We start from the raw sequence: 15044 nt of genomic DNA, 5'->3' as shown, positions 1-15044 counted from the left end.
GAAGGCCAGAATGTGAATGCCTCAGTCCTTCTTAAAAGGAGAACAAAACACTCATGGGAGGAAATATGAAATCAAAGAGGATTGAAGATAAGATCATTCAAAAACTGCCTCACCTTGGGATCTACCACACATGTAGCCACTAAACCCAAGCACAATTGCTAATGCCAAGAAGTGCTTACTGGCAAGAACCAGATATGGATGCCTCCTCAGAAGCTCTGTCAGAGTCATACAGATACAGTTGTTGATGCATGCAGCTAACCATCAGACTGAATATGTGGTCCCCAATGAAAGAGCAAGGGAAAGGACTGAAGTAGCCGAAAGGGTTTGCAACCTCATGAAAAGAACACCATTATCAACAAGCCAAACCCTTCAGAAATTCCATGGACTAAAACACCATCCATTGAGCACACAAAGAGAGATCCATGGCTCCAGTTGCATATGTAGTATAGAACAGTGTTGCCTGGCATCAATGGGAGACGAGGCCTTTGGGCCAGTAAATGTGTATTTTCCCAGTCTTGTGAATGCCAAAGCACTGGGGTAGAGAGGGTGATTGGGAGAAGGAACACCTTCATGGAAGCAAGTGGAGGGGGAGGAGGGATGGGAGTGGGGGAAAGGGGATAAAATTTGAAATGTAAATACAGAGAGTATTCAATAAAATAATAATAATAATAATATGAAATCTTCTGCAGGTCCACTCATTAAGTACATAGTAGACATGTGAGTACATTAATAACTGAGCAGTGAAATATATACTACCTTTCATCAATTATCAATAAGTACACAAGGATCTACAATAACTACTTTAAAAGCTTTTAAAGCATATGATGTCATATTGCTATTAAGATACAATGAAGAACACAGTACCTGCCAGGGGATTAACATAGTCCTATCCTTAGAAGCCTGTGGTTGAACTTGTAATTGATTGAGAAGCATCTCATGCAGACTATGGGCCACTCCATACACAGCATTGTAGACATTGTAACTCTCTTCAGTCATGATCATTTCAAAACTATTCCCTGGCAAAAATTCCAAGGAGGCATTGGGCAGACATTTTTCAGAGATTCTGCAATCAGACTGCAAAAGTGAGCAATTGAAATACTTGTCCCACAAGAGATGAAGGAAAATGTCTTCTGGGTACTTGAAAGGGGTGGCTTCCTGCACAAAATTTGTGAAACCAAAAACCTCCCCATGATGGGGTGAAAAACTGAGACTACCATGTGATAATTCTAACATGGTATATTGGTCAAATTTTTGGCCAACCCATTTTGAGTTTGTGACCCAAACTTTTTTTATTATGTGCTCTCTAAATCTATTTTTTATTACAGTAAATATAAAAGAAATGGATCCATAAATTACAATCACATTTGCTGATGACTGTAGAATATGCATCTGATTATGGGTTTGCAAATAGTCTAGGGGTTCCCTCCACAATGACACCGTTTCTACAAACGCGATGCAGATGGTACTCTTGTCCAGCTCCTTTCTCAAGTCTGATAGAAACTGAACACCTCTCTGGTCATCTGTGCTGAGAAGTCCCACCCAGGTCCAGTTGAAATGAAGCATCAAAGAGGCAACACCACCCAACAGAGATGTTTCTTTAGGAGCCACTTGATACAGAGATGGAAACAGGTTTCTGTCGATCTGAACATGATTAAAAGGCCCAAAAGTAAGCTGAAAGGAATAAAGTATTTTAAACAGAAAAACAAGAATTGCCGTTAGAAACAGTCTCATCCTTAAAAACAGATTGAAGTGATAACATTGAAACTCTTCTCCACAGATCTTGATGTCACATTTCATTTCCTGGATGTTTCCAGGAAAAAAATGAAGTGTCAAAGTTTCAAACTCACTTGTGTGTTAATCATTCTTACTACTGTGTTTAAAAGTCACAAAGTGTGTGTGTCCAGCTTAATGTGCCACAGAGGTCAGTGCCAGTTCTTGTCCTATGTCAGAGTTATAGTTCCTGCTCTCCTTGTGTCAAATCCATTTTAATTACTTACATTTATCCTGTATCAACCTTTTGTGGTGTGTTGTCTCTCTCTCTCTCTCTCTCTCTCTCTCTCTCTCACACACACACACACACACACACACACACACACACACTGTCTCACTCTGTCTGTGTCTCACTGTCTGTCTGTGTGTGTGTGTTCTTGCCTGTGTGTGTGTGAGTGTGCCTGTGTTTTATTAGGGGCAACTTGCAACACTGATTCCCTACTGCCATGTGATTTCTGGGGAGTCCATACACATCTTTATTTTCTGAATCATTTTCCCATGCTTTAATTTAATTTTATAATTGCACAATTTTTAAATCTAAAAAACAAAAACCTCAAAAATGTGTGTGTCTTTATCAGTCTCTGTGGTTGTTCCTTTACAGAAAGTAATAAAAATCTCCCCGTTATTTTTCAAACAGCTAAATTTTGAGAGAAGAGAAGGGATGCCAATCACATCACTTGAACTCACCTGAGGAAATTTATAAAGATCCAACACTGTCCCAAATGTTTCAGATGTTTTCCACAATATTCCAGTAAGTGCAGCAGCTGACTTGCTCTCTTTTCTACAGCTGTAATTGGGAATGAATTTGCTCAAACCTGTGAGCCAATAGAATACACTCCTCAGAGCATTCCTTTGAAGATATGGCAAATTATAAATCTCAAGACCCAAAGAAGTATTAGGTAAAATATGGGAATTCAAGTTGATCTCACTGATGGCAAATAACATGGCCAAAACAAGCTGGTAGTTTTGTATGTTCATCCTGCATAGAAGTATCATAGCATATGTGTGGGAAACTCATAACAATTATACCTACAAATTCATTCCTATGGCTTCTACAGTTCTAGTATTTCTGTTTGCATAGAAAGCACACTTTTATGTCTGCCAATGAATTGTTTCAATTCAAATGGTCTGCTATGACACATAGACCCAAGAGATCTTGCATCTTAGATTTCCAGAAATAGAAATATAATTTTACCATAGAATAAGGTAGAGTCCTTCACACCATATCCACTACCTGGTCTCTAGCCTCCAAAACTATGCAAAATAATTTTTCTTCATTAAGCCACCAGGATTTGCGCATAGATTTTTATGAAAGAGAACACATACTGGAGCAACAGTTGGCTTTGTATATATTTATTATACATTGTATGTATGTGTTAGTGTTTCTGACTCTGGTATGGTTAGATATACATCTATTTTTGTTAACATATTTCAATGTTTGTGCATGAAAAGCATGTGATAACTTCTTGTTTTATTCCCTTCTGGAAGAAACTTTATCCAATTTTTTTTTTTTTTTTTTTTTTTAGCAATGGCATCCAATGGCTCTGATAAGCCATTTTTTTAAAGATGCCTATTTTTAAAATATTTTAAAAACAGCTCTGTTCAGCTGTAAATTCTCTCTTAAGCTCTGACCATAATTCTTGTATTTTATTTGGAAAGAAAAGAACAGTTTCTGATGGCATGAAATGAATATTTTTAAAGTTTTTTTTTAACACAGAACCAAATTTTATTTAAGAACTATTAGTGAGAACCGAATTGATTCCCATAAAGCTGGAGTTACAGACAGTTGTGAGGCCCTTGTGTGGGTAGTAGCATGTGAAGTTCAGTCCTATATAAGTGTAGAAAGAAATCTTTTATGACTGAACCATCTCTCTAGTCTGTGGGGAGCCATGGCTAAGAAAAGAGCCAAACTACAGCCATCTTGACACAGCAGCCTGTAAGCAGCTGTACCCCTGCCTGTGGGAACCTTTCACCTGAGCCTTCCAGGAAGCAGCACGATGGGCCCTGGAATAACTTCCAGGTGAGAAAACAGGATGTTCCAGAAAAAGCATGAGACCATTGGCACTAGACCGCAGCACCACCCTCTTCGGCAACACAGTGATCCTTAAAAACACTTCTAAGCAACACAAGGGCTCTGTTTACACAGTCTTTAGATTTTACTATTCTGGATTTTATTCTAAAACTCAAGTTTACCCCCAAACAATCATTAACATAGTAGCTTCATCAAGCACAGTAGAATGCAACTCCTCAAAGTGTAGGCTGGGAGGCCCTAAGTACCTCCAGCCTGGGGGAAATACAATTGGCCACACCCACTTAACAACAAATCAATCTCATGCTTATTCGGGAAGTATCAGACTAAGTCTGCCACGTGGATTTCTACATATCTACACATCTCATCTTGGTGTCCTGAGGTTGAAAGGGACTCTTCACAGCTTAGCTTTGCCCAACAGAAGCTGATGGCTTTGCAGTTTCGAAACTGGCCAGGCCCTGGTTACCGGCAATTTTCAGTTGACCTTGAAAGAAGGCCAGCTGAGGGTTGATTTTACCAGTCATCGAAGCCAGCAAGTCTGAGTCGGCCATGGTGACTGTGCAGCCAGGCTTCTTGCCCTAGTAGGGAAGCCCCGGTCCTTTGTCATTCTTCACATCCATCACTCGGGTAGCTTCTTTGCCCCTGGGGCCATCTTTCACTTTGAAGGCAAAAATGCCACTGATTTTCTTCACGAACTGTTCCCCTTCCTCTTCGAGCTTCTTCTGAATCTCCTTAAAGACAAGATTTGCCTTGAATGCTTACCCTGCAGAGCCTGTGGGAGCAGCTGAAATCTGCTTTCTGGAGGAGCTGGCAGCTTCAGGAACACCCATCCTGTAGAGGGTGAAAACCATAGCTCCTCCACTGCCGATCTATGCTGCAGAGCCACCTTTGTCCCTAGATCCTGCCTCTTTCTGGCTTTGCCTCTCGGTTGCCAGCAGAGCTCCATGCACTGAGCCAGAGCTATGGCGCCCAGTGGTGTCCCTTTGAGATGCGACCTCCACTTTCCTCCCTAAGTGTTGTCCCCTCTGTCTACCAGTGCTCTATACTGTCCTCCTGAACAGAGCCCCAGTTCTTCATTGGAAGAGAAGCGATCGTGAAGCTCTGTGACATCGACATCTCTGGGTCTCAGGCCGGACTTCTCATAGCACTTCCTGGCAGCTTCCTTACTCATATCATAGCCAAACATTTCGATAACACGTTTTTCTTCAAACGTACTGTGCAAGTCAGTCATCATCTCCTGTGCCACAATTTCCACAGCACTGGACTTTCTTCTGCACAAACTCCTCATTGGACAGAGTTGCTGCCGCAGCACCATCTGAGGTGGGACGGCATTGAAAGACAGCAGAAAATCCAAACCTGGCGTTGATTCCATCATTTCATCTGAGCTGTATGCCTCTCGGAGCTGGGAATACGCGCTATTAACTGAGTGTTTATGATTTTTCCATCCAATTTTGCAAAGTGTTCAACTTTTGTTCCTTATTTTCTATATGTTCTTTCCCAGCAGACTGATAATAAAACCACGCATAATTTTGAGGAAATAAAGTTATAGTTTTACAAATGCCACTATAGTAAACAGATCAAATATTCAGACTTCACTTTTTGTGTGAAATGTTTTATCTTGAGGTTTCAAGCTTATCTTTCTGTTGCTTCTGCTTCCAAAATACTTTTCCATTCAAACTGTGCATATGAATGTTGCAGAATAAATTAATATAAATTGAATTAAATGAAATTTAATTACACACTGGTAAATTCAAACATCTGTGTTGAGGTAGCTATGGCCAGCCACTCCAAAACATAAGAACTTTTCTGTTCATTGTGATCATGATGCTTGCGCTTGTCCAAATAAAATCATTATATGTGAAAAATGAACAAACGACTTTCATAATAATTCTGCTTCAGATTGACTATGCACTTCCTCACTATATTATAAAAGATTTTAGAATCTTCTAAAATATTATATAAAATCTGTTTATAATTTTATAAGAAGCATAAATGAAGTTTAATAGATATTGATATATTTCTATTTATGTACCCTAGATTGTACATAATTACATATTTTTAAAACGTGTTACATAAGTCAATTATGTTTAACATACATGGAAAAATTATATCTCATAATTTAATTTTCTCATTATTTAGACAAGCCATTCATTCTTTAGTTGTTCATATTTAACAAGCTAGGCACTTAATCTGTTTTACTGCTGCTGTGTTCTTTCAGGCAGATTTCCACGCACATTCTCTGGAGAGACATATTGTATAGTGCACAGTGGTGCATAAGCTAAAGAAACTAGATAGTTGAAAAAAAGAGGAATGAGTGCAGTGTGAATTCTTGCAAAATTAAATTATTTATATTCCTGGTACATGCACAGGTCTAAATGAAATATTTCACCTTTATGTGACATTTTTAATTCATCTGACTAACATTTCTATTAAAAATTAAGACATAATATGAAAACATATTCTGATTTTTAATGCCATATTAGTATTGAATAACTTCCTTTCTGCAGTTTCTTGACCTAATGACGTATAACCATACCAGGCTCTATGCATAGTGTTGCAATTTCTCAGTCGTAAGAATCCACCTACGCTTTTAGCAACTGACCACAAGCTGGATATTAATAGTATATTTGTATTTGCATATATTGATTTCACAGTTTAGAACATGCTTTGTTTCTCCATTTTTCAGGTCCTTAATGTATGTATATCCTACAGTGATAGAAATGTCAGCATGATACAACCTACACTTTATTGCTTTTAAAAACTATTGCACATCGTTGTTTCTCTCTAAATTCACCAATGAAATTGAAACAAGCTGTCTATTTAGATTTGAAGTCCTTGCAGATATAAGGCTGTCTAAGAAAGAGCTCTCAGTAGACATCATCTCAGAAGTTCAGTTTTTATAAATAAATTAATAAGGTCATGTAATGTTTAATGGAAACGCATTGATTGAGTAGGGTTAGGTGGCTAGCAGTGTGTGATATCCGAAGATGTGTGAAATAATTACTTTCAATAGTACGCAAAACGTTTATGGTACAAAATAGTAGTGAGGCTAGATCAATTTCTAGTTGTGACCTTAATGCACCCAAATCATAGGCAGCTGACACAAGAAATACCTGTCACTCTTAAGCTGGAGAAGGGGGTCCGAAGTCACAGATCATTTGCCCTAACACAATCATGACTGGAATTCCACAATTATCTGTGATGTTGAATAAGGTCACTGTCAACAACCCTTTAGCACTGATCTGATGTTGTGTGTGCTCTGAGTCTGAGGAATTGCCAGTAGCACAGGGAAAGGTGAACATATTGCAGCCATCAAATATGAAACAAAAACTCTGAAATGAAGATTTCTTCTACCCACTTAAGAGAACAAAAGATATCACTAAGAACTCAAAATCAAATAGAGGATTGTGGATGGAAGGCATGGAGCTTAGTGGTAAAAAATATACTTGCAATAATGTTCAAATTCACACTTAACCCAGGAAACATGAAAACTGAAACAAGAGTCAATACAAAGCACTTACCTGAACCCATTGTCTGTGTCAAAAGATAATGTTTTCCAATCTGTTGTTTTACTTAGAGGGTAGAAAGAATAAATAGGAAAAAATGCACCAATGACCATAGCCCCATCATGGTGTTGTAGATATTCTGATTCATTTAGACAAAAGGGGGTTGCAAAGGTCCACATGAGAGGTAGAATGTGTAAAAACCAGGTGATAAAAAGCCAAGAGAAAAGCATATTAATAGATGCTTCTGTCAAGATCTGGCCGTGGGGTGCTATAATCTATGCCGTGAAACATATTTATATATACAGAGTACATGTACGTGCATTTGTGGCTATCCATATAATGTTGTTGACTTGATGATGAAGTATGTCAGGCTATGCATCCTGAGATACTCGCATGATTCTTTTCTCTACCCCTTGAGAGTTCTGTAGTATGCTTTCCTTCAGGCAATGCATCTGGGACACAGGGATCAGTGAACACTAGGTCAGTGTTTAAGACAACATATTTTTCTTTAGTCATAATGACAATTATTTCTTCTAAGACTTCAATGCCCCATGGCAGGATTCTACTTTTTTTGTTTTTAGACACAAGGATTTACCAAGAAAAAAATTAATGTGAGAGCCCTTGAGGAAAATGCATTCACATAACATCAAAGGAAATCACTGTTGGGAAAAAATATGAACAGGCAAGGAGAAATTGATGAGCCAAATTAAGGAATCACGAGGCTCCATCAAACTTAAAACTCTCATTCTTATGTTCATATTTTACTTTCCCGTCTATCTCAGGATTCTGAAACCACTGTTTATGATACATACATATCCACATATGAATATTTCATCAGCTCCAAACATATGTCTCATTATCAGGTAATCAACTGTCAAGGTGAACTTATCACCTTCATACATAACTGAATTATACTGTAGAAACCATACTAATTTTGTCCTAATTTTTATTGTCATTGCTGTTGTTCTCTATGTTATCCACATTAAAGCATTGAAAACTATAGATTGTTACCATCCTTACAGTTTAGCTCCATTCGCTGATCTTTTTTAACATGAGAGAGATCCCTTCATGTCCCCAAAGAACATAATAGGCACTGAGTCTCTGCGTTCCTGTCCTGAAGTTACTGTACAAACATCACAAGCAGAGATTATTTCACAGCACATAAAACAGTTTTACGGCAGTGAAAATACTTTGTGTGGTAGCATAAACATGGTTATATTTCATGTTCATTTGACTGCCATGAAAGCTGAACAACATAAAATCTAAAACAAGATCTAGACAATGAACATTTTAATGCCCAAACATCTGTTTATTAATAACCCATGGATTTATTTCTAGTAGCACTAAAATTTGAACAAAATGACTGTTTAAATAAGATCTTGACAATGAAAACACTCATCAGTCTCAAAAAGTATAAGGGCTAATTCTCACAACACCCTAAGCTAGGAGAATAGACATAGACAATTAGAAACTGTTAAAAAATTATACATCAGTATGAGCTGGGGATGAAGCCGAGGAGTTTCATGAAATCATTGTTTCTAATAGCTAAGTGATACTCCATTGTATAAATATACCACAAATTTTATATCCATGCTTCTTATGAAGGGCATCTGGGTTCTTTCCAGCTTCTGGCTATTATAAATAAGAATGCTGGAAAGCTGAGACCCAGGGACACAAGCTTGGTGAGACTGTGCTACGAGTATCCGGGAAACAGAGAGGTCTGGGCCGAGCGCCTGGAAAACGCACCCCACCCACTGGTTCAGGGGAACAGGAACTCTGCCATAGGTTCTCGGTTTCCACAGGACAAGCCTGTGCATGAGCTTAGCCCATCTGCCACCAGAAACAGCTGATATCCAAGAACAAAAGCCTGGGGAGACTACGCTGTGAGTAGCTGGGGCACAGAGAGGCCTGGGTAGAGCACCCGGAAAGTGTGCCTCCCCCCACTGGTTGAGAAGAGCAGGAACTCTACTGTAGGGTCTTGGTTTCCACCGGGCGGCCCCATGCATGCTGAATAGGCACTCAGGCCATATGGCACCAGGAACAGCGGAGATCCAGGGATGCAGGCCTGGTGATACTGTGCTGCAAGTAGCCGGGGCACAGAGAGGTGTGGGCCTAGTGCCCAGAAAGTGCAGCCCCCCATTGGTTCAGGGGAGCAGGAACTCTGCCATAGAGACATGGTTTCCAACAGGAGGGCCCCTGCATGCAGAACAGGTGCTCAGGCCATCTACCACGAGGAACAGCTAAGATCCAGGGACACAGGCCTGGTGAGACTGCACTGCAAGTAAAGTTGCCCGGGCAAAGAGGGGTCTTGGCCTAGCAAACGAAAAACATGCCACCCCTGTTGGTACAGGAGAGCAGGAACTCAGCTGTAGGGATTCGGTTTCCACTCGGAGGGCCCTTGTGTGCAGAACAAATACTCGTGTCATTTGTCACCGGGAATATCAGAGACCCAGGGACACAGGCCAGGTACAGGGGAGAGACAGGAACCAATCACTGACAACAAGACCACGTATAAACACAGACAACAAGATGGCAAGAGGAAAGCAAAAGAATTTACCCCAGGAAAACCAAGACAACCTAGCAAGACCAAAATACAGCTCTCCCATCACAGCAAACAGCAGAATGCCAAAGACTCCAGAAAAAGAAGACTCAGATGGAAATCATACCTTAAACAAGAAAAAATCCTTAAACAAGAACAGGAGGAAAAGCATAAAGAAATAGAAGCTTTTAAAGAAGAAACAAGAAAACACTCAAAGAACTAGAGGAAAACAGAACCAAAGAGATGAAGGAATTGAAGAAGAAATTTAAAGTGGAAAATGAACCAATAAAGAAAACACTAAAAAAGACAACACTGGAGGTAGAAAACCTAAAAAAAGAAATCAGGAGTCACAGATGCAAGCATCTCCAACAGACTAAAATAGATAGAAGAGAGAATCTCAGGAGCCAAAGACAACATTGAAAACATAGACAAAACAGTCAGAAAAGATACAAAAGCTGAAAAGCAGCTAACCCAAATTGTCCAGGAGAACCAGGACACAATGAGAAGACCAAACCTAAGGATAACAGGAATAGAAAATGGCAAAGAATATTAACTAAGAGGCACAGTAAATATCTTCAATAAAATCGTAAAAGAAAACTTCCCGACCCTTAAGAATGATATGACCATGAGCATAAAACAAGCCTACAGGACTCCAAATAGAGAGGACCAGAAAAGAAATTCCCCCCGACACATAATAGTCAAAACACCAAGTTCCCAAAGCAAAGAAAGAATACTAAAAGAAGTAAGAAGAAAAGGTCATGTAACATATAAAGGCAGACCAATCAGAATCACACTCGACTTCTCAAAAACACTATGAAAGCTAGAAGATCATGGAAAGACATCATGCAGATTCTAAGAGAACACAAATGTCAACCCAAGCTGCTATACCCAGCAAAACTCTCAATCACCATAGATGGAGACACCAAGATATTCCAGGACAAAACTAAATTTACAAAATATCTGACTACAAACCCAGCACTACAACAAATTATAGATGGAAAGCCCAATACAAAGAGGGAAACTACATCCTAGTAAGAACAAGAAAATATCTAAGCAAGAAAACCAAAAGAAGAAAGACACACAGGCACAATTCTACCTCTAAAAGCAAAAATAGCAAAAAAGAGGAACCACTGTTCCTTAATATTTGTTAACATAAATGATATCAATTTCCAAATAAAAAGATAAAGATTATCAGACAAAATACAAAACCAGAATGCAGCATTTTGCTGCATACAGGAAACTCATCTCAGACACAAAGACAGATACTATCTCAGAGTAAAAGGTTGGGAAAAAACTTCCAAACAAATGGCTCCAAGAAGAAAGCTGGAGTGGCCATTTTATTATGGAATAAAGTAAATTTTCAACCAAAAGTTATCAAGAAAGATAAGGAAGGAAAGTTTTTACTCATTACAGCAAGAATTTGTCAAGAGGAAGTATCAATCTTTAACATATATGCTCCAAAAACAAGAGCACACATGTACATAAAAGAAACCCTACTAAAGCTCAAAAAATACATTTCACCACACACAATAATAGTGGGAGACCTCAACACCCCACTCTCATCAATGAATAGATAATGGAAACAGAAACTGAACAAGGACACAGTGAAATGGGCAGAGGTTATGAACCAATTGGAATTAATAGAAATCTACAGAGCATATATCCTAAAACAAATGAATACACCTTCTTCTCAGCACCTCACAGCACATTATCCAAAATTGACCATATAATCGGTCACAATACAAGCCTCAATAGATATAAGAAGATTGAAATACTCCCATGCATCCTATCACATCACCATGGTCTAAGACTGGTCTTTAATAACAACAAAGACAACAAAAAGCCCATATACACATGGAAAATAAACAATGCTCTATTAACTGATAGCATGGTCAAAGAATAAATAAAGAAATAAATAAGAGATGTTCTAGAATTTAATGAAAACAAAAATACAACATACCAAAACCTATGAGATACAATGAAAGCAGTACTAAGAGGAAAACATACAGCTCTGAGTGCCTCCAAAAAGAAACTAGAGAGAATATACATCAGCAACTTGACAGAACAGTTGAAAGCTCTAGAAGAAGAAGAAGTATATATGCCCAAGAAAAGTAGACAGCAAGAAATAATCAAACTCAGATCCGAAAATGGCCAAGTAGAAACAAAAAGAACCATTCAAAGAATCAACAAAACCAAGAGCTGGTTCTTTGAGAAAATTGACAAAATTGATAAACCCTTAGCCAGACTAATTAGAGGGCAAAGAGAAAGTATCCAAATTAACAAAATCAGAAATGAAAGTAGAGACATAACAACTGAAACTGAGGAAATTCAAGAATTAATCAGATCCTACTACAAAAGCCTATACTCAACAAAGATGGAAAATCTCGAAGAAATGGATGAATTCCTAGAGAAATACCAGAGACTAAAGTTAAACTAGGACCAGGTGAACCATCTAAATAGTCCCATAACACCTAAAGACACAGAAGCAGTCATCAAAAGCCTCCCATCCAAAAAAAGCCCAGATCCAGATGGGTTCAGTGCAGAATTCTATCAGACATTTATTGAGGACATACTACCAATACTTTAACTATTCCACAAAATAGAATCAGATAGAACACTACCTAACTCATTTTTGAGGCCACAATAACCCTCATTCCTAAACCACACAAAGATTCTACAAGGAAAGAGAACTTCAGACCAATCTCACTTATGAACACTGGTGCAAAAACATTCAACAAAATCCTTGCAAACCAAATCCAAGAACACATCAAAACGATCATTCAACATGATCAAGTAAGCTTTTTTTTTGAGATGCAGGAATGGTTTAATATACGGAAAACCATCAACCTAATCCACCATATAAACAAACTCAAAGAAAAAAACACATGGTCATCTCACTAGATGCTGAGAAAGCATTTGACAAAATTCAATACCCCTTCATGACAAAATTCAAACACCCTTTGGAAGAACAGGAATTCAAGGCCCATACCTAAACATAATAAAAGCAATATACAGCAAACCAATTATCAACATTAAACTTAATGGTGAGAAACTTAAAGCAATCCCAATAGAATCAGGGACTAGACAAGGCTGCCCACTGTCACCCTACCTATATAACATAGTACTGGAAGTCCTGGATGAAGCAATTTGACAGTAAAAGGAAACCAAAAGGATACAAATTGGAAAGAAAGAAGTAAAAACATCACTGTTTTCAGATGAAATGATAGTATACCTAATTGACCCCAAAAATTCTACCAGAGAACTCCTAGAGCTGATAAGTTCAGCAAAGTGGCTAGATATAAAATTAATTCAAACAAATCGGTAGCCTTCCTCTACTCAAAGGACAGACATGTGGAGAAATAAATTATCGTAAAGATACCCTTCAAAATAGTCGCAAAAAATATGAAACACCTTGGTGTGACTCTAACTAAGCAAGTGAAGAACCTGTATGCCAAGAACTTCAAACCTCTAAAGAAGGAAATCAAGGAATATATCAGAAAATGGAAAGATCTCCCATGCTCATGGATTGGAAGGATCAACATTGTAAAAATGATCATCTTACTAAAAGCAATCTGCAGATTCAATGCAATCCCCATCAAAATTCCAACTTCTTCACAGAGTTGGAAAGAATAATGTGCAATTTCATCTGGAATAACAAAAGACCTAGAATAGCGAAATCCATCCTCAACAACAAGAAAACATCTGCAGAAATCACTATCCCTGACCTCAAGCTATATTACAAGGCAATTGTGCTAAAAACTACATGGTACTGGTACAGAGATAGGCACATGGATCAATAGAATAGAATAGAAGATCCAGATATAAACCCTCACATATATGGTCACTTGATTTTTGACAAAGGAACTGAAACATTCAGTGGAAAAAGGACAGTCGATTCAACAAATAATGTTGGTCTAACTGGCACTCAGCATGCAGGAGAATGAAAATAGACCCTTTCTTATCTCCTTGTACAAAGCTCAAGTTCAAATGGATCAAAGATCTCCACATTAAACCAGATACACTGAAACTATAAGAAAAGAAATTAGTGAAAACCTTAGAACACATAGGCACAGGAGATAATTACCTGAACAGAACACCAATGGCTCATGCTCTAAGGTTAAATGTCGATGAAAGAGACTTAATGAGATTGCAAAGTTTCTGTAAGGCTAAGAACACTGTCAAGAAAACAAAATGGCAGCCAGCAGATTGGGAAAAGATCTTTACCAACCCCACATCTGATAGAGGCCTAATATCCAAAGCATACAAAGAACTAAAGAAGTTAGACACCAGAGAATCAAATGACCCTATTAAAAATGGGGTACTGAGCTAAACAAAAAGTTCTCAGTTGAGGAATATCAAATGGCTGAGAAGCATCTAAGGAAGTGCTCGACATCATTAGCCATCAGGGAAATGCAAATCAAAACAAACCTGAGATTCTATCTCACACCAACCAGAATAGCTAAGATCAAAAATTCAGATGACAGCAGATGCTGGCGAGAATGAAGAGAAAGAGGAACACTCCTCCACTGTTGGTGGGGTTGTAAACTGGTACAAACACTCTGGAAATCAGTCTGGTGATTCCTCATAAAATTGGACATAGTACTACCTGAAGACCAAGTTATTCCACTTCTGGGCATATACCCTAAAGAAGCTCCAATGTACAACAAAGACACATGCACCACAATGTTTATAGCAGCTCTATTTATAATAGCTGGAAACTGGAAAGAACCCAGATGTCCTTCAGTAGATGAATGGATACAAAAATTGTAGTATATTTACACAATGGAATACTACTCACCTATCAGAATCAACGACTTTATGAAATTCTTCAGAAAATGGATGGATCTAAAGAATATCATGTAGTCACTGATAATTGGATACTAACCCCAGAAAGCTCTGAACACCCCAGAAACAACTCACAGACTATACGAATTTCAAGAAAATCAAAGTCCAAAAAAATAGAAAATGAAAAAACCATTATGCTTAATCTTTACACACCAAGAAAACTTTGACTATTTCCATGTGACATCTTGTTTTACATGTACTTTATGCTCATTGTAACTAGTAAGATTTTAATTCATACTATCAAACCTTTAAAAAAAGCAAGTAGTGACAAAAATGTATTCATATCCTTTTATGCAAAAATGTTTAAAATCTGTACATTTATCTTTGTTTTTTAAAATAAACTTGTTCAATTTAA

At 38.1% G+C, this 15044-nt stretch overlaps 1 protein-coding gene and 1 pseudogene across 2 annotated transcripts in view; both read right to left on the bottom strand.

Moving 5' to 3' along the window:
• The window catches only part of LOC308434858 (vomeronasal type-2 receptor 116-like), a gene marked incomplete at both ends in the record, with an annotated part of 49205 nt that extends 41670 nt beyond the window's left edge, over window positions 1-7535 (bottom strand). The window contains 3 exons of the mRNA XM_080935311.1: window positions 865-1671; window positions 2458-2749; window positions 7321-7535. Coding sequence (XP_080791437.1) covers window positions 865-1671; window positions 2458-2749; window positions 7321-7535 — 1314 coding nt within the window. The remainder of the gene's footprint in view (window positions 1-864; window positions 1672-2457; window positions 2750-7320) is intronic.
• On the bottom strand, window positions 4197-6349 carry LOC308435227 (sterol carrier protein 2-like; annotated as a pseudogene). The gene is made up of 2 exons: window positions 6336-6349; window positions 4197-5362 (listed from the first exon to the last, which is right to left on the bottom strand). The product of its transcript is annotated as a sterol carrier protein 2-like (transcript).
• Window positions 7536-15044: the final 7509 nt, after the last annotated feature.

The sequence above is a fragment of the Micromys minutus genome (genome assembly GCF_963924665.1).
Source record: "Micromys minutus genome assembly, chromosome: 22".
Taxonomy (NCBI): Eukaryota; Metazoa; Chordata; class Mammalia; order Rodentia; family Muridae; genus Micromys; species Micromys minutus.
This window is presented reverse-complemented; position numbering and strand designations above follow the sequence as displayed.